Source organism: Pempheris klunzingeri, chromosome 7 (genome assembly GCF_042242105.1).
Source record: "Pempheris klunzingeri isolate RE-2024b chromosome 7, fPemKlu1.hap1, whole genome shotgun sequence".
In the NCBI taxonomy this organism is placed as follows: Eukaryota; Metazoa; Chordata; class Actinopteri; order Acropomatiformes; family Pempheridae; genus Pempheris; species Pempheris klunzingeri.
In genome coordinates, this window is record NC_092018.1 from 7,380,714 (window position 1) to 7,399,929 (window position 19,216).

Genomic DNA, 19,216 nt, shown 5'->3' on the forward strand with positions numbered 1-19,216 from the left:
AACTCGCATTCACTAACACTTGCATATATATATATATATATATATATATATATATATATATATATATATAAACATAAAGACGAGCAGAGAAATGGAGAACAGAAGAACAGCCTGCCAAACCTGTGTCCTTTCTTCTATTGCTTACCTTGCTCCCTCACTGCTCGTTGTTTTTGAGTGCTCCAATAGATAGAGACAGAAATAGCTAGAGAGGACTAAAAAAGATGAATATCCTCCTGTATTCTAATGATTCTCATTGTTTAGTTTTCAGCTACACTCCTATACAAAGTTAAATCTGAGGGAGTAAGCAGAAGTAGAGATGAACAGAGATGGTGAAAAATTATGGCAAAAATTTAGTTTTGCACCTCTTTCCATCACTCTCCTTCCTGCCTTACTCCTTGTATGTGTCGCAACAATGTTTCCTGTAGAGTGTTTTACAGCAGCCGTTGGTGCTATAATGATGAAGTTTTATGGAGACTCTGTGGGAGATTAAACCACTATTAGCCACGCTCCGTCACCCTCTCCAGCTGTTGCCTTTTGTTTACGGCTAAAAAGTGTTTTATGACACACGGTGCTATAGTCACCTAGACAATTATAGCTAATGATATACGAGTAGCACTGTATATTTTTACACCAGCAGTGAAGGGGAGAGGGGGGTGGAGTGAGGGAAGGAAAGGATCTGGTGCAGTCACAGAGTGAGAAGTGAGCAATTAAAAGAGAGCAGAGATGATGGAACGAGAAGTAAGGCAGGAGCAATAATAAGAGAGCAAATTCAAAGGGTCGGATGGGATGGGGAGGGAGAAGAAAAAGGTGAAAGGCAGAAACAAGTGTTTCTGACAAAAGAAAGTCAAAAGCAAGGTAACAAGAGTGAACCCTCATCTTTCTTCAAAATGAAATGATACAGAGTGAGCGACCTGCCTTGAACTGTTATCAAAGAGGGTGGTGGGTAAAGAATAAGAGACGTGGTAGAAATGATAGACAAGAAAAGAAAGAGAATGGGGAATAAATTGCATATTATTTGGTTTGGGTTAGCAGAGAAAGATGATAAAAGAGCTACGCAAGAATGTCTGTTTCTCAATTTGCTATATCTATTTAGTGTAGGCTGTTAATCGAACTACCATCATTTTTTATTTAGAAATGTACCCTTCACCTATCCTTAAGTGGTATTCTAGTAATGTTGTGTAGCTTTTTTCCAGTTTTACACTCATGCCCATCTGTGTGAAGAAAGCAAAAGTAAACACATGTGCTCCGATAAATGAAACTTCCCAGCAGTTTGAGAGAGGGATCTCACTGTCAGTAGTACTGGAAGTAGTTCTTCTCATAATGTGTGCTTCACTTATGCATTTATGTTTGGTGTAGAAAAGAGGACGTATAAGGGGAAGGGTAGGGTAGGGTGAGAAGATGAGACTAACATGAGTAAAGAGATGTTACACTCATGCTTGTCAGAGAAAATGGCTGAGGGGCATTAGACACCAAGTTTGCTGATACTAGAGGAAAAGCAGATAGAGAAAGAGGTAAAAGAGAAGTACTGCTGCTCTATACAGGGGAATGGATGACAACATACTAGAGATGTATGTGCAAATGTACATATGCGTGTACATTTGTGTGCCTGGAGCTCCAGTTTTCTTCTGTTTTTTTTTTTTTTTGCTTTTTACTTTTTTTTTTTTTTCTCCTTGTGTGTGCAGTTGCTCCCTCTAGACGCAAAGTGTCCTTGCTGCATTGTTTAATGATTGTGTAGTTACTGGTTAAGAGTTGACACATATAAATATTTAAGTTTCACTATTAACAATTCATGGAAAAGGGTATTTTTTCACTGTGCTGAAGTAAGTATATATTTTGAGGCTGTGTGTGTGTGTGTGTGTGTGTGTGTGTGCGTGTGTGCGTGTGTGTGCGCGTGTCTGTGTGTGTCTGTGTGTGTATAAGAGGCAGGGACAGATAGAAGCAGAGTACCCTCAGAAGTTTGTCTCATCTCTTTAAATTAGTGAGAACTAATGTTGAGATTTACGTGTGTGTTTATGTGGGTGTTCGTGACTATTTTTCACACACAAACCAGCTTTGCCATATCTGCATATGTTTGAAAAGATTTTTGAGTGATAACTTGAGCACCTTTGATACAAGGTTTCAGCCTCACACATTTCCATAATGTTCTTTTCCATAATGTTCACACTTCAGCTACCATGAATTATATTTTCCGAGCCAGCAAATATCTGTAAAAGCAAAAATACAGATTTTTTTTTCTTTAAAATAGAAAAAACTATTTGTCTCATAACTCCCACATCTTGTGTCTCAGTTCTAAATGCGATTGTGTGTTTTGTTGTGTTGCAGGTGGTGGAGACCAACCTGGTGGCCTTCGATTGCCACTGGATCCTGATTAATGAGGTGGGTGCCATGCAAGTGATGTATGGATCACATATTGGATGTGCCTTCAGTTCACCTGATTGTTTCAATTATCCTGAGAATATTTATGGTTTTAGATCCAAAACCCCTTCAATCTCTTCTTTGTCTTGAGTGTTTGAAGGAGAGAGGAGAGTTATAAAGACTTAAGCTGCTTTAGTTTCACATCAGTTCGTCCGATAACACACAAAAGTTGATGACAAAAGGGAATTAAGTTTATTTTAGTGAGCACCTGCTGCTCTGCATGCTCTGCATCTGCACCACAGATGAAAACGATACAGTAAAGATTTGATATTTTTTATACTCACAGCTTATTGAAAATAGAGCCGCTGTATTCAAGGGTTTCATAGATGACAATGGTAACCCTGGAAGAATTATTTTGGATGAGCATATATTCTCCGGTTTAAAATCAGTGTTTCTATTTAAGGGCTGTCTGGATTAACAAGAGCAGACAAACACGGACAGTCCACAAAGTCAAATGCCTTAGTCCTGATTGTCTGTAATCCATCTTCACAATGATCACTGATCAGAGTGACTATTGGTCATAAGAGGAAAATGATTACATTTTAATATTGGCTGTGATTTCATATACATTTTGAATGGAAACACATCTTTGATCGTGCTTCATGAGGAGTGCTTTTTACAAAATCAGCAGGATCAGCTACATTAGTGTGTGTGTGTGTGTGTGTGTGTGTGTGTGTGTGTGTGTGTGTGTTAGTGTGTGTGTGTGTGTGTGTGTGTGTGTTTGGGTATGCATGTAGGCTACACTGCTAGCTGATGCTGTCTTAGTAACCTTAGGCAATACAGTACATTGGCAGGGCACAGCATGGGGCCCATGCTGCAGCACACTCATATATACGAATTAGTGCGCAGACACCACCATACACACAAGCGGCTATATTTACTGTAGGAACACTGAAAAACCCAAAATGGTAGACAACAAGAAAAGTTACTGAGATGCTTTAGTTTCTTTCTCTCTCTCTGTTCCATTTTCAAGTCACACTGCTGCAAAATGCCACAAGGCTCTGCAGTCCTATTACTTGATCAATTATGCAAGTAAAGTGTTTCTGTTTGAATTAAATGTTAGTATGAATGACCTCCATTAATGCACAGGGACAACCAGTCGTTATTCTGATGTTCGCAGAATATCAATCTTGCTCTATGAAGGTTTCTATTTTTTCATATTTGATGTAGAGGAGAGGCTACAGTACCACTGTCACAATCCCTGCAAGTACGTCAGACAACCTCACAGTATTGTTTTTGCATTTTCGAAAATGCCAGTACTTCTAGGGAGTGAAGGAAAAGAAAGAGCCCCTCATCCCTTCACTTTAATGAAGATGGCAGGCTTATCAGAGGTAAAAATGTGGATAAATCTGCTCCCAACAACCACTCTGTATTAGTTACTGACTTCACAGAGTGTCTGTCATGCTACTTAAATGTGTCTCCTTTGCTAAGTGAAATAGATGGCATTCTATAATGTAACACTCACTTAAAAGAAATGTCTGTCTTTGTACACTTTGGTTGGCAGATGTTAATGCCAAGCAGCCTACTGAGTAGTTAATCATTACTTGACTGCCCGGTAGGCTAAATTCACATCTGGTGGCCTGATAGACTGTTTTACTGCTTTGCATCAATTCAAGCATCTAGTTTTGTCTGATACTCTTCAGGCTTCCCGGCAGAAACCTACTTGCCTCTCTGGAATGCTTAGCATGTCATTCTGCAGCCTGTGTGTATGTCTAGCAACATGTAGCCATGTAACACTTAGTACCTGCTGTCTTTGAGGAATCACTGGTGAAATGCAGTCTAGCAGGCCAATGCTCCCTCAGCTGTTAGTGTTTAAGCAATGGCTGAATATTACTTAAGTATGTTCTCTTACTGATATTATAGTTGTAGATCAAAACAAGCATCCAAAATAAATAAATGTCAGTTCAGAGGTTTAATCACACCACGATTACTTCTTTCTATTGTTTTAGATTTCAGCATTGTATTGGCTTGTGGTAACTATGTGATACTGTCTGGTTAGCACTCGCAGTTGGTTCATTGCAAAAACAGAGCTAACAGAAGTCTCTTAGGTAATAATAGAACCTGGTAGTGTTAATGTTACAAATGTTAATGCCATCAAATTAAATCAGTTAGTTTATATCTTTACACTTCGAGTCTCAAATGTCCCACAATAGACAGAACTTCTGCCCCCTGACTCTGAAGTGTTGACAGCCGTCATGTTTTTGGCATGATGCTCTCATGCTCTGCCTCCTGCTAGTTTGCTTCTAAGACAAAAACGAAAGTCCCATCACAGTTTAAGATGTCATTTAAAATGCAGCAGGAATCAGTGGAGCAAATGAGTATGATGGGAGGAGACCAGATTGGGTCATAGGCAGAACAGGCAGGCTGAAGTCTCTTATCCGTCTTATTTCAGGCTGTCTGTACTAAGATGTAGACATTCCAGTTAGATTCAGATACCTCCACTCACAGCTCATTGCCCAACATATATTTGCCAAGATACTGATCAAGAGTTGAAACTGCAAACATTTTTGCAAACATTCACTCTAAAACATTTTGCATTATATTTTCCCATACCATATTGAGAAGATATCATTTCATGCAGCCATAGAACATTTGCAGTTTCACTCATTGCTATCACGTTGCTAGAAGTGGTCTTGGGCAATCTGAGCAATGGGATAGCTATTTAAAAAAGTGCAAGAATACAGTTAGATTACAAATGTATGTTTATGCTAAGCCGTTTAAGGCATTCATGAGGAGGCCATACTTGATGGGACTTTTCCTCCCTGTGTCCTTCCCATCTTTCTGTTCACTCTAAGCTGTGGTAAAAATCAAAAATGTATTTAGATTATCACAGAAACGCACTACAGCCCTCTTTTTAATGATGTCCAAATTCTGCACATCAAGATCAAGATTGAAATTTAGTGACAGACTGTTGTCCCACCATAGGCTATGTGAAGTCCTCTAGCAGAGTCTTTAAAATGGATGAGTGGCTACAATATTTTGTCATACGCAATGTCTTCTAGTGCTGGTTCTTTGGAGAATGAATATTCCTATGTGTGAAAGTGCTCTCCCTCCCTGTGGTTTATTATGGATGACAGGGCACTGTATGGTTGTCATAACTCTGCTTTATCTACAGCCAGCAGTCAGACAGCCCCAAAGAGGGGGAGTTCACAGTTCATAATTGATCATCCTGCCTCTCCCCATCTACTTCGTTCTGCTCAGGATGAGAGGATGAGCATGAGGAGGAGTAGAAATAATAAGGGACACTCATGGCTTCTCTTTCTCTATGTCTTTCTATTAAGTGTGGAGGATAACTCCACCACTTATTCTGAATCTCTTCATGGTTGTGCTATCATTCTTGATCTTTCCTGTTGCCATTCACACACTTTTTTTGGTTATTCTCTTCCTCTCCATTCATTTCTGCCTTTTTGTCTCTCAAGGGAACAAGTGCATAGTAATAAGATGAAACGAGATTAGGCTTTTCTCTCATTTTGGCTCTAACATATCTGCATGATATCCTATGAAAGCCATGTAACTGAAATTTGGGGGATTTTCATGCTTCGAATATAATTGAAGGATTATTATGGTCTTCGGTGGTTTAAGAATGTTCTACAAACCTTTAGTTAATGAAATCATATCAAAACCCATTGTACGAACCGCAAACATGTATAGTGGTCAATGTCATTCAATGTTTTTTAGAAGCAAATTTAAGATACAAAGTGCCAGTAATTTTGTGTTTCAAACTGAGCTAAGTTAAAGAGCATTCTTAGTTTCAGTTACAGAGGTGCCTGCCGCGGTAGAACGAGTTAACAGTAATGCACAGTCTGTGCACAGCTGGAAGTTGCCCAGTATGACTGCAGATATCTAAGACTACTGTTGTTTTTAAGCGGCTCTCCAGGAGCTGTTGGATATTTTGTGTCTTGTTCAAGGCAAGTCTGACACTTCTATCCCGATTTATATGCATTATCTGGACCTGAATCAGACACTTTTTGATCACAATTTTGCTCTTGCTGTTCATATGAGAGCTGTAACAGCCATGACAGTGATTTATTTAGCTTTCGCCATTGTAATCCATCGCCATTTTAATGCTGTACTGTGTGCACTCTGTACCTTGTACTTAACACTGAAAGCGTTTGCACACTGTTTTATTTTGTCACACTTTTCTCCATAACCGTCCTATATCCACTATCCTTCATCTCCATCAGCTAGTATCTGAGGACGGAAAGACATGCCCTATCTCAGTGTCTTTGAACCCAAAACAGATAAAGATTATCCAGCTTATAAATGTCCAAAAACATGGGAGGAAAAGGGGGTGACTGAGAAGAGTCACAGCCAGAGGAGACATTTAGGGGCTGTTGTGGGAAATTGCGAAAAGTGGAGGAGAGGGAGGAGAGGGCAAATGAAATGAGATGTGCTTTTTTTTGGATTTGTTTTGTTTTGTTTTTCACAACTTTGAACCTTTGAATACGAGCAAAACAGAGGGATATGGTGTTCTCATACACAAGAGGAGAACAGGGAGGAACTGTTAGGGTGAGCAGAGGAGTAGGAGGAGCAGAAAGGGTAGAAGAATAAATAAAACCAGCTTTTTCCCCCTCATCTACAGATGAGAGCGAGGGAGAGAGAGAAGGGGGGATTTAGTGTCTCTAGGGGAGACGTTGGGAGGGGTTGAGGGAAGAAAGGGTTGAGGGAAAAGTATAGGGGTCAGGAGAGAAGTGCCAACAAGCATTGAGGATAAGGGATGTGTTTTTTCTTTTGACTCTCATCTTAAAATAAAACACTAAAGAAGAGGATGTGGCGCTTGTGGGGAATGCAGGGAAGGATGGAGAGGTGATAGGTTTAGGTTGATGGGGATGCCTGCAGACTAAAACTTCAAGTTTATGGATTAAACAGCTCATGATTCACTCCAGATATGAGCTGCAGGGCGTTTTAGGGGTTACAACTTAACCAAATCTTCTGGTTTCATTTTGTTGGAGTTGCTGCACAGTTGTTGGGGGCCACTCAACCATCCTCAGGACTGAAAGATTTTGATATTTGATATTGATTGTTCAGCTTGAAGGGGGCAGAGCACAATAACAATTATGCTACCTTTGTTCAAATGCTGATTAGGACTGAATGACTGAATAGAAATCTAGGCAGATGTGACGCTTTGTGAGTGTGATGATGGATCTTCTCAAGCTGTTAATAGGTTAATCAGCCGTAGTGACTATTACATGCTTGTTGACTTAATTTGATTTGATTCACCCTGCATTTTTATAAACAAAGTTATACCAAACTAAACTCTTTAGGTTCATAGAGAATTTGTATGTTATTTATGTTGTTGTTAGTTTAATGTTTTGATTGAAGAAGCCCATGAAAGTTTGACAGTAAGTAGCCCGAGTTATGGGAGAAGTTAAATAGAGCAGTTAGATAATGTGAGGTGAATGTCAGCTCTGCACCAATACGTACTCCCTCCCAGCGTGTGTTGATGTGCTGTGCATGAGAGCATTAGTGGTTTAATGTGTTACCTCATGTCAATGTGTGTGTGTGTGTGTGTGTGTGTGTGTATGTGTCACACTAATTTAGTCTCACCTGTTAAAATGCTAACAGCTTTTAGAGCAAGCCTGCGCTAAAAGTCATACTAGATGAGGTCTATTTAGTTTATCCCAGAGAGATGGAGATGAAGAGGCCAACAGAACATGACAAAATGAGTAAGATGGACAAATCTCAAAATTACCTTTCCATGTAAATTTCAGCATGTCTCTGTGTGTGTTTATGCCCCTGCTTTGGTGCATCTATATTTGAGTTTGATCCTTTGAGTAGGGTACTCGGGATAATTCTTGCCTGCTGATGTTTCTTTGCATGCCCTTGACTGCCCGCTGTGAATCTTAATTCTCTTTTGGCCCACAGATCTGCCTTTTTAGCAATTTTCAGCATTTTCTCTCTGTCCTGCATCTTTTTTTTTTGTTGGCTTTGTAATTCAGTTCCCTTCAGGGTTTTTATGTGAGCTACTGTTTGGGATTTTTGCCACGTTTTACTCTGAAAATGCCAGCAAATAGACTCCTTACTTGAACTGTTTAGAAAGTAGATACTTCAGAGAACAGGACATTCATACAAGGTTAAACCTGTTAAATTATTTCAATTCCTCTTCAAGGCATAAATACCCCTTTATTCAGTTTTATCTCGTTTTTAATTATTTAAATCAATTGTCCAGATCCAGAGCTCTCAGTTCACAATTGTATTTCAAGAAAATCCAATTAGATTTGACAGCAGTGGGAAAAAAAGGCACGATCTTTGAAATTAACAGTAAATGTTCTGCTATGAATCTCAAAGCTGACATACTTTATTTATAATATCCGAAATAGCATCAATTTGATTTCCAAAGCAAATGCATATTTGTGCATATAGAGAGAGGGCCATATATCAGCCTAATTAAAGCAGATGAGTACAGCTATACCAAGGAAGTCTGTATAATGCTACCTCTAATCACCATTGATCACATCCCATGAGGACCCACGGGCCCTAATGAACGATACAGTAATTACATTCAAATAAAATCCATTGAGATTAGTCAATGAACTGGTGGTACCTATAATATTACCCCTCACTAATGATGAAGTGTGTGTGTTTGCTTGTTTATGTATGTGCGTGGTCTGTAGACAGAGTCTCATCCATCCTGTGTAGCGGGCTGTCATGTGAAGATAAAACACAATCAAAGGGTTTTTGCAAGATCGTAAGCCTTAAAAACAATCTCATGAAAGCATATCCGCACAGATTTACACATAAACTGGCCTGTGCACACACGACACACTTGAGCACACACAAACACAGACAATCACTGCACACATATACAAAGAAAGCAAAGGCTGTCTCAGTTGGTGGCAGTGTTACCTCCACCAGGGACGATAAACGTCAGTTCTCATCTCATCACCACATGACCCTCTGCACTTGCAGAGGATGGATGGAGATCCATGGACGGAGAGAGGGAGAGAGATTGTGTCCTAGGGCTAAAATTAGCAATGATTCCTCCCCAAGGTTTTGCAAGGACATGCAGAGTACGTGCAAACACACATACATGCGCACACACACACAGACACACACATGCTTTTTACTCTCCTCTCTCCCTCCTTCCATCTGCTGACATCTACCTTTCATATCTAATAACTATTTTTGCAGATGATGTAGACAGTGTTTTTTCCTGCACAGTGTGTGATAAGTAGAGCATGTAAAACAAGGCTTAAACCACATAAAATATGACATACAAGACAAAATATATGTCTTTTGAGTATGAATGAGAAATATTTGTTTTTTACAGGAACTTTTGTGGAGTGGTGTCCAAACAAGTGTTTCTTGTGGTGTTCTTTATATTTTTCTTGTCACAAATTCTCTTCTTCTCTACTTTACTTCTTCCCCACTCTCTCCTTTTCTGAACCCTGATCATTCCTCCATCTTTCCATACCACCATCCTTTTCCTCTTTCCACGCTCTCAGGAGATCACAGACTACGACTTGCAGGAGTTGGTTATGAAGTCAATTGGTCGGCTGACGTTGGTGCGCCAGACATTCCCAATGCCCCAGAACACAACTCAGCGCTGTGTCAAACACAACCACAGGATTAACACTTCCCTCTGTGACCCTAAAAATCCCAAGGCTCAGCAGCTGGAGGTGAGTTGATTTGGTGATAAGTAATAAGGGTACTAGATTTATGTTCAAAACAAGTTTAAGTGTCATACTGAGAGTACCTGATTCTGTACCTGGCCGCAATGAACACTTGTGTATTGTGTGTATTATGTGTGCATTTAGTGGCTAAAAAGATAATGGTGTGACATGAGACTTTTTTGACATAAAAGGTAAGCCATGGAAGAAATATGGTTGAAGAAAGCTGAGAGTTGTAAGTAATAGCTAGGTAAAAAGTAATGACAATATCAACATGACCTAAGAAATAGTGATTACACACTTCATTGTCAGAGATGAACTGGCTGTGTGATGCCCCATAAAGTTAGTGTTCAGTTCACCGTATTTGTCTCTGTAGATAAGAGTGAATGAAGTTATCACAGCAGCACACCTAAAGTGAGCTGATAAGCTGCTCACTTGTCGCCAAACAGCTGCAGTCAATAACATTAGAGCTAGCCAAATAGCCAAAGCTACTGTAGAGGGTTCCTGTTGGCCTTGTCTTTTGCCATGTGGTATTGTTGCCTTGCAGTATAATTAATCATGAGTGATCAGAAAAAAGAAAACAAAGTCAACCAAACAAATTCTACCGAAGAGCCAGACATCATTAAACCATTCATCAAGTCTTTCTTTTACTTGAAGCGGAGAGGGATATCCAGTGGGAATGCAGTCAATTGATGGCCAACTGCATTATTGGACAACTTTGCCCCCAATAAAAAACAGCTCTATAATCAGCACAACACAGTGCGTCCATGTAAAAGACTTAAGAAGAAAAAAGCAGAGCATGGTTCTCAGTGATATCACTCACATGAACAATGTCCAAGCTATTTTTCTTTTTAACATATGACATGCTTTTATATTGAAGAGGTGTGACCCTCATGCATGTATAGGTTAGTTTCATGCTGTACATGCACATGCCGTCTGAAATACTCTTAAATTGCCTTTGTATTTTGTTTAAACTCTCATATCTGAGTTTTCATTTCAAAATAACCAAAAACTCAAAGTACTTTGCACCCCGGTGCTCCACATCTGTTTTAGTTTGACATCTCAACATGTCTCCCAATCCAAAAGCTTCCCATTATAACTTGCTTGCTGATTTGACATTGTCACAGCTTTTGTCCTTAAGGTTTTTTACCTGGAACCGTAATCATTTTGGGAAAAATTAGCTCACATGCTTATGCATGTTTACCATAGAACACACAGTTAATCTTATAGTATGATCATGGAAAACACGGTGACATTTTTTTTCTCTCTCTTCCACATCATCTTTACTCAGTGTTTTATTTATTTATTTTGCTGCTTTTTTTTTTTTTTTTTTTAAATAGATCCCCCAGGGTGGCAATATGTATGCAATTATTGTCCCTTTTTGTGTGTATGTGAGTCATCAAGCTGCCATCAAATAGAGTGCAGAAAAGGGAACACACTCTTGTTTATGTGTCAAGACAAAATATGAAATTGAATTAACGTGCTGTTGATTTATGTGGATGCATAAGACCCTGGGGGAACACATTTAATGAAAGTTGGAAGTACATTGAAAGCACAAACATGGTTATGTGGATATCTCCCTTTCAAGTCCTAAGACGGCTCTGCTATCACCCACTGCAATCATTGAATGGACGTAATGTGTCATTAATAGTTTTTTAATGAAATGAAATAAAATGGTAAAATAGCACATTTAACAAAAAATGCCTAAAAGGTTAAAAATCAGCGAAATACATAAATGTTGTTGTGGGATTATCTAAAAGGTTGATTCCTTTCCATACAGTATGCAAAATGCAGCGCCTCAGTACTGCAATAACATTGTTAACTCCTTAAAGGCCCTAAAGCATTGAGTGATGTACATAAATAAAGCTTGTCTTGTGTCCCTTAATATGAATCAAGTGCTTCTCAAGTGTAAAAAACTATTATCAAGAATCAAGCCCTTCCAACATATTCATTATTTGTTGGGTTGAGTCCAGTCGATTGTGTTCATTCTACTGTGGAGGGCAGAGAACATGCATGTGTGTACGTATGTGTGTGAATGTGAGTGCAACTCATTTCAGTCAAGGACAATGTGTTTTTGTGCATCTGACTGAAAGAGTGATGGTAAAAACCACTGTGCATGCACAGCTGAAACACACTGTACACATGTTCACTTTAACATCCTGTGTGTATGTGTGCGTGGGTGCATGAGTGGGTGAGTGAGTGGTTGAATTTGAGAGAGAGAAGAAATGAGGAATGAGAGGGGGAGAGAGAGAGAGAGAGAGAGAGAGAGATCAGCTCAGCGGTCAGAGAGTGGCCCAGAAGCCCAATTTCACACTGCACTGAAGCATATCAACTCAGGCTGACCACACAAGTACACACACACATACACACATATGATGCTCGCCTGGAGAGCAGAACCCACTGATCATTCGAGCTCCCCGTAGAGCAGTAGATTTTCACTTTCATTTTCTGAGAAAAAGCAATAGGCTCAGAGACAGTGAGACAGAATGATAGACACACAAAGACAGCAAGTGAAAGGCTGAGACAAAACTGTGAAAACAAGGATAGTTTGAGAGAAAGTGAGCGGAAAGTGAGATGTGAGATAAACTTGACATTATAGTTTTTCTTTTGTCCGGTCTGTCAAGTAACAACTTAATTAGGACTCAATTATATGTGTACATTTAGATATTTCTGCATGTGTGGGTGTGTGTTACTGTTAATTGCTCAGGAAGAAATTACCATTGTGGAAAAAACGTCAGTTTGAATATGGATATGGAGTGTGGTTTTTTTTCTATTCAAGTATACATGCTATACTCTTTCTTTTTTTGATAAATGCAGCATGTCATTTACCATTGTAATGGCAGTGTGCAGTCTTATGCACTGAAATATTTTCTTTAACATTTTAATATTCTTTGAAAATTTTAATGTTCGGACTATTTTCAAGGTTAATAAATAAATAAACAGTTTTTGAGTTGATTAGGAATGAGGCAAATATAAATGTTTATTTTTGTGGTAAAGATGGAGAATGACCTTAATCAGTGAGTGTCTAAAAATGTAGGGTCTTTTTCTTTTTGATGCATGAAAATCGGTTTTAACAAGTTAATTGCTTTTGCCTCTATGAAACGATTGTGTTCTTGTACATGTTAATGTGAGTGGGTATGCAGCACCTGCATGTCAGTATGTGTGTGCTCAGAATCGTGCCTGTTGAAGTCAATCTATTTATTATATTCTCATTAACATGGAAACAAGTGGCTCGGTAAATCAACACAACAATCGATCACAGACTGAATAAACTCCTCCTTATCTCTCTCCACCCTCTCTATCTTATTCTATGGTGCCAAGGACCTATCAATACATTTTAATTAATGTCATCCTTAAAGCTTTTTTAATGTTCAAGTATGTGTCTGTAGGTATAAGTGCAACTCTGTAAATATGCTGAAAGAGAGCAGTGTTTTGGGTGAAAATACCAATGCAGTGTACTGCAGGTACAGCAACATTTTGGTTCAGAGACAACAGGGCAGATAGAGATAGAGATTTTCTTTTCTTTTCACATGTGCTAATGGATATGGAAGGAAAGCATTTAGTTCTGATTGAGCATTTCAGCATGAACTGGTTTGGCCAATTTCTCCCACTTATCAGTAATATCTGTGGGTCCATCTTTCCCAGCTGCATGATCGAAGAATAAACTAAAACTAGACTCCCAAACTGAAGCAGAAGGAAGAGAACAGCACTGGTCATTTAGACTTCATGGTAGTGTTAGTTTCATGTTAAAATGTCTGCAAAATGTCTCCATCATTGTCTCATTTTCTTTCTTTCTCTATCCCATTCTGTGATTTCTTTCTCTTTAGATAACCAACCGCTACATTTACGATACTGTGTTGCTGTTAGCCAATACCTTCCACAGAAAGTTGGAGGATAGGAAGTGGCACAGCATGGCCAGTCTGAGCTGCATCAGGAAGAACTCCAAACCATGGCAGGGAGGGAAGAGCATGCTGGATACTGTCAAAAAGGTATGAAAATGCAAAACACAACACACACACTTTTCTACTCAAGTCTTACAGGAAGGTATTCAACTGAAGTATATAAGCATTTCTTAGTGAGTATATATTGGCCCACCCACTAAACGCATTTCACAATCTCATTCAATCCATGATCCAAATGAGTAACACTGTTAATTGTACCATAACCAGTTTGGGGCCCGTTTGTTTTGTCTGTTATGTAATCCTTTGCATTGTCAGCCATCTGTAACTGGAGCATTATCATCTTTGATCATCTCCATGAACAAAGATCCACGGGCATGGAGTGAACATATATGAAATACCTCTCGTGAGTCTGTTTCATAATAACCTTAAATTGACAAAAATCAACTCTGATAAAATTATATTATACAAACTTTACCAATAGTATAGTTCATCTCCATGGTTTGGGTATTGATTCTTTAATCTTTACGTGGTTTTAAACAAAAAGTGCTGGAAAAAAAGTGCTACCATGGAATTGCTGAAACAGAGTACACTTTCTATTTGCTACAGGAGTATGACAATGAGTGTTTTACACTGATTTAAGCTATAAACCTGGCAGTTGAATTATCCCTGTTCTCTGTCCCTGATTTACATCTGAAATGCTGATATCTCTGTGACCCAAAGTCAACTGACTCTATCTCAGTTTGTAGACCGTCCATCTGTTTAATCTGCCTCCTGTGGTGCTCCACTGCTGTGTGATACTTGTAGGTGTGTGCATGCCAGTTGTAAAACAGTTTATAAATATTTTGTTTCAAAAAAAAGAAAAAGGGTTGAGTTAGTCTAAAGAGGATTCTCAATACATCTGGGAAAAATGAAGTCTTTATTCAAAGCAGAAAATATATTTGTGTGGGTTTGGAGCTGAGTCTTGATTACTACAGTAGAAAGCTAAAGCATATGCCCATCTCCTAACCCAACTGCAACATGCAAGTACAATTTCAGACTTCCTCCTATTTTTAGATGTGTCTCGAGTGTATCTTTTAGCGGTGGAAAAACACATCTCTCGCACTTTTCATTTAGGAAGCATGTATTTGCATTTCAAGACCTTGTGCTCGTTATATGAAATTTTTGGAGACCAGACACTATTGTTCCATAGCTGAGGCACTCTAGTTGAAACAGCAAGATGCACTCACTGCTAAATTCATTTATACTATGCCATCTCTTGGTATAACTCAAATCCCCTCCAGGGAAGAAGAATGACATGGAGGACGCTTTAAATAAGTCTACCATTTTTGTATTGTTCTTATCGCATGAAAATCCAATTTTTGTTCATTACTTCGACTGAAAGTTTTCAATTTCCTGTCTGAGCTCAGTAGACTTCATGACCTAAGTGCTTAGAAATTCAAAGGCTTGCATACCTTTTAAAAATACATGCATCAATCAGCAAGTTTTGCTCACTTCCTGAACACTTGACTTTTGGGAGATAGAGGATTTCATCCTGCAGCTGTGATTTTATGAATCTCTACATTTCACCTTGGGTTTACGCTGAGGTTTGGCAACACTTTCATCACTGTTAAATCCAATTGGATCAATGCCCTCTGTTTTGATATCAATAAAAAACTACTCCAGGGATGACAGTTTGACTGAATGATGAAGCCAAGTGAAATGCTAATTTAGGATTAGTGTCAGACAATAATAAATACGGCGCAATGGCTTTCATATCTATCTCTGCATTTCACCTTGAGATCAGGCTGTGGTTTGGCAACACTTTCATCAGCCAGCCCCGGCTGTTAAACCAACCCTGATGGCTGTCTCAACAGAGCTATGTTAAAGAGCCCTAAGCAGTAATAGAGTTGAGTTCAACAGCCTGGCATCAGTTCCATTTTACAGTGTATCAGCAGTGTGCTTTACTTACTGTGCGTGCCTGTGTGTTTAATCAGCGTTTGGGTATGTGGGGCCATTATGGTAATGATAAATACTAATTTGCAGCTGCTGATGAGGAGCTCTATTGATGTTGTTGTTCAGTTTTCATTGACAAATTCAGAGTGGAAAATAAAATGCAGCAGGTGAAACAACTGTTACACTGATCCCCAAAGTGGGAAGTGTGTGCTGTGTTTGAATTGCTAGTAGACTTCACCTCACTATTCTGTAAGTGGCTGCTATAAATCCACCCTTAGTGTCAGTGACTTATGCGGTTATGATTCATGTTAAAATTTTTATTGATCACTTTTAAGGCACAGTAAGACGTGCTATGCAGCCCATGAGACTGTTCTAAGTCCAAGCTTAACTTTTCCAGATTGATTATAGTTATATTTACTAGTTATAGTAAAACACAGAGTTGTGACCTTAATTTCTTTGAAAGAGGCTTTCAAACATTGGAAACACCTTCCAAGACTTTTCTCTTGTTTATATCTTTGTTTTCTACTCAGTCTCATGGGCCTGGTGGCATGTTCTTAATATCTTAATATCAAAGAATTGCTGTGAATGTATTATGCCTATACGGAGATGCCAACATTAATTAACTGAATAATTATGAAAGGCAATGAACAGTATCCAAGCGGGTTTCACTCCTGCCCAGCTTTCAAAGAAGCAAATAAGCATGTACATTATTGAGGGTGACGGTGTGTGTGTTTGTGTGTGTGTGTGCGTGTGTGTGTTCACCCATGGAGAATAAAATAATTAGATATGGTAACAATATAGTGTGTCAATGTAGATGAATAAACAGAATGGCAGATTCATCAACAACACTCATCAATCATGAACGCTCATGTCATATATTTGCTCATAAAGGAGATACTAATGTACCTATTCGAACCATAGACTGCATATAGTGATGGACAACATGACAGCTCCCCAAAAGTGCAGCCAAAGCATCTTGATTGCTCCCTGATGGCTGCCTACAGTGAACAGCCACCTAGGATTGCTGGCTGGGAAATTGATAGGGCCCTGGCAGATCCAACTGCAGGTCCTTGCAAGCGCCCTGTTGGGTATATGGCTGAAATCAACATTTACTACACATTTATTTGTAAAGAAAGCATCATCTCCTGGTGCATGCATCACAGCCCAAATCACCCCACATGAATGGTACAGTCCAAGTTTGATACACACAGGTGCAAATGCATAGGCTAACACACACAGAGCATGAGTCATAGTAAGGAGTACAACACTTCTCCTTCCCTGGAGCAGCACGGTGTCACTTTCCCTGACAGGTCACACTACTGGGAGGCAGGGCAAAGGTTGGGGACTGACACTGTGTGTTTGTGTGTGTGTGTGTGTGTGTGTGTGTGTGTGTGTGTGTGTGTGTGTATGTATGCTTGTGAGTAAATCTACCTCTCCACACAGGACATCATACGCCCCCAGTGCAAAAATTGTTCAGTGGCTCCAAACACACTATTCTTTCATGAGCCTGGCACTTATCACACACACCTCTTTGTGCTGTTGACTGCTCGGGTTTTAACCAACATTGCAACATTCATACATATTCTTTTATTACAACATTAACATTTTCCTATTTAGTATGCTGTACTTGTTCATAAGATATCATCAACTCTCAGGGGATGGACAGATGATTCATGTCTCACTGTGCAAAGGATAAAAACATCATTTAATGTCAACTTTTATGTGCAGAATTATTAATGAGACCTATTATACCCAAAACAATATTGCACCATTGAGGAGACCTGATATGATTTTAGTGATTAAGACCACAGTGACAATAATGACAGTTATGACCACAATTTAATGATCAGTCATACCAAACAGGATTAAAGAAAAATGAATCAACAGTCAGATAAAAACATTGCATCTTATCCTTGCAGTTCGGAGTGAGCGGCCTCACCAGTTTCCTGGAGTTCACTGACAACGGCACTAACCCCAACATCTTCTTTGAAATCCTGGGAACAAATTATGGAGAAGACAGGGGACGAGGAGTCAGTAGGGTAAGTAGTTAAAACAGAACCCTTGTGTGGTGTACTACCGCGGGTGAAGGAGGAATAATTTCTGCTCTAATGCGTAGAGCGGATTTACATAATTCCTCGATTTACCAGGGAATTTCACTGCACCTGCTCCCTACATTATTTTCATTTCATATTTATTCAGGTATTCCTTTCCTTGTGGCTGTCACCCCTGTGTAGCATAGTGCAGACCTGCTACATTTCTGTATTTACTTCATTCTTCTGGATTTCTTTTCCAGCTCTTTTATAGTTGATGCTGAACAAATGCAAAGCAGCACTTAAATCGCCTTTACATTTTTATCTCTTTCAATTCATAACAATTCAATTTTGTGTCTGGTTGCTTGTTTATTTACTTTTCTATGTTTTTTCTGTACACCAGTAGCACACAACATCACCCCAGCAACTCAGCTCCTCTTCAATAAAGCCTGGTATTAATTGGATTAATTAGGAGCATTTTTCAAGTGGTATTTGGTAATGATACATGCATAATGAATTTTAACAGGCCTCATGAAAGACATCCCCTCCCCTAATTCTCTCACACACACACACAGACACTGTTTGTTTATTGATTGCGTCTGTGTGCGCGTCCATGTGTTTGTGCACGCATGTGTATGTTTTGATGGCTTTGCGGATGTGTAAGCGTTTTTGTATATCTGCGCTTTTGGTAGAAAATATATTCAGTGACCCTCCATCACAGCTAATGCTGTAAAAACAGAAAATTGGGATATACATTTTGTTCTTTCTGTATCACAAATTATACTAAGTTATATTTATGGTTTTTATGTTTATGTTTCAACATAACATACAACACAGATCATGACATCCTATACTCCTAAATGTGTGGAAAAATTTTAACCTTTTTTTGCTTTTTCCTCAGTAGTTTTTGGAACATTACACATGCGCTGTAATTGAAAAAAAAGCCTTAATGATGTCACTGACTACTTAATCTTAGTGGATTATGTATATAGGTGTGAAAACAGCAGGTATGGATTAACATGTGAGACCCAGACTTGCAATGCATTATCCGTCCTGACAGAGAGACATCATACACACACACACACACACACACACACACACACACACACACACACACAGTCTGTGTCTGTTCTCCACACCAGAGAGATTTCTTTACATATAAGAGAGATGGTGAGCTTTGATTATGAATAATGTCATGAGACATCAATATAACGCAGCATGCCATCACAGACAAGATTAATCTTTAAAGCACAGCCTAATTATGTTTAGGCACAATTCCCTTATCAGAAAGCATAATTACTTCTGAGGGAATTCAGGCTCTTGTTAT

At 39.0% G+C, this 19,216-nt stretch overlaps 1 protein-coding gene across 1 annotated transcript in view; it reads left to right on the forward strand.

The window, feature by feature from the left end:
• Positions 1 to 19,216, forward strand: part of grid2 (glutamate receptor, ionotropic, delta 2) — a 442,371-nt gene that overhangs the window by 285,465 nt on the left and 137,690 nt on the right. The window contains exons 5-8 of the mRNA XM_070834212.1: positions 2,323 to 2,376; positions 9,861 to 10,034; positions 13,853 to 14,014; positions 17,779 to 17,898. Coding sequence (XP_070690313.1) covers positions 2,323 to 2,376; positions 9,861 to 10,034; positions 13,853 to 14,014; positions 17,779 to 17,898 — 510 coding nt within the window. The remainder of the gene's footprint in view (positions 1 to 2,322; positions 2,377 to 9,860; positions 10,035 to 13,852; positions 14,015 to 17,778; positions 17,899 to 19,216) is intronic.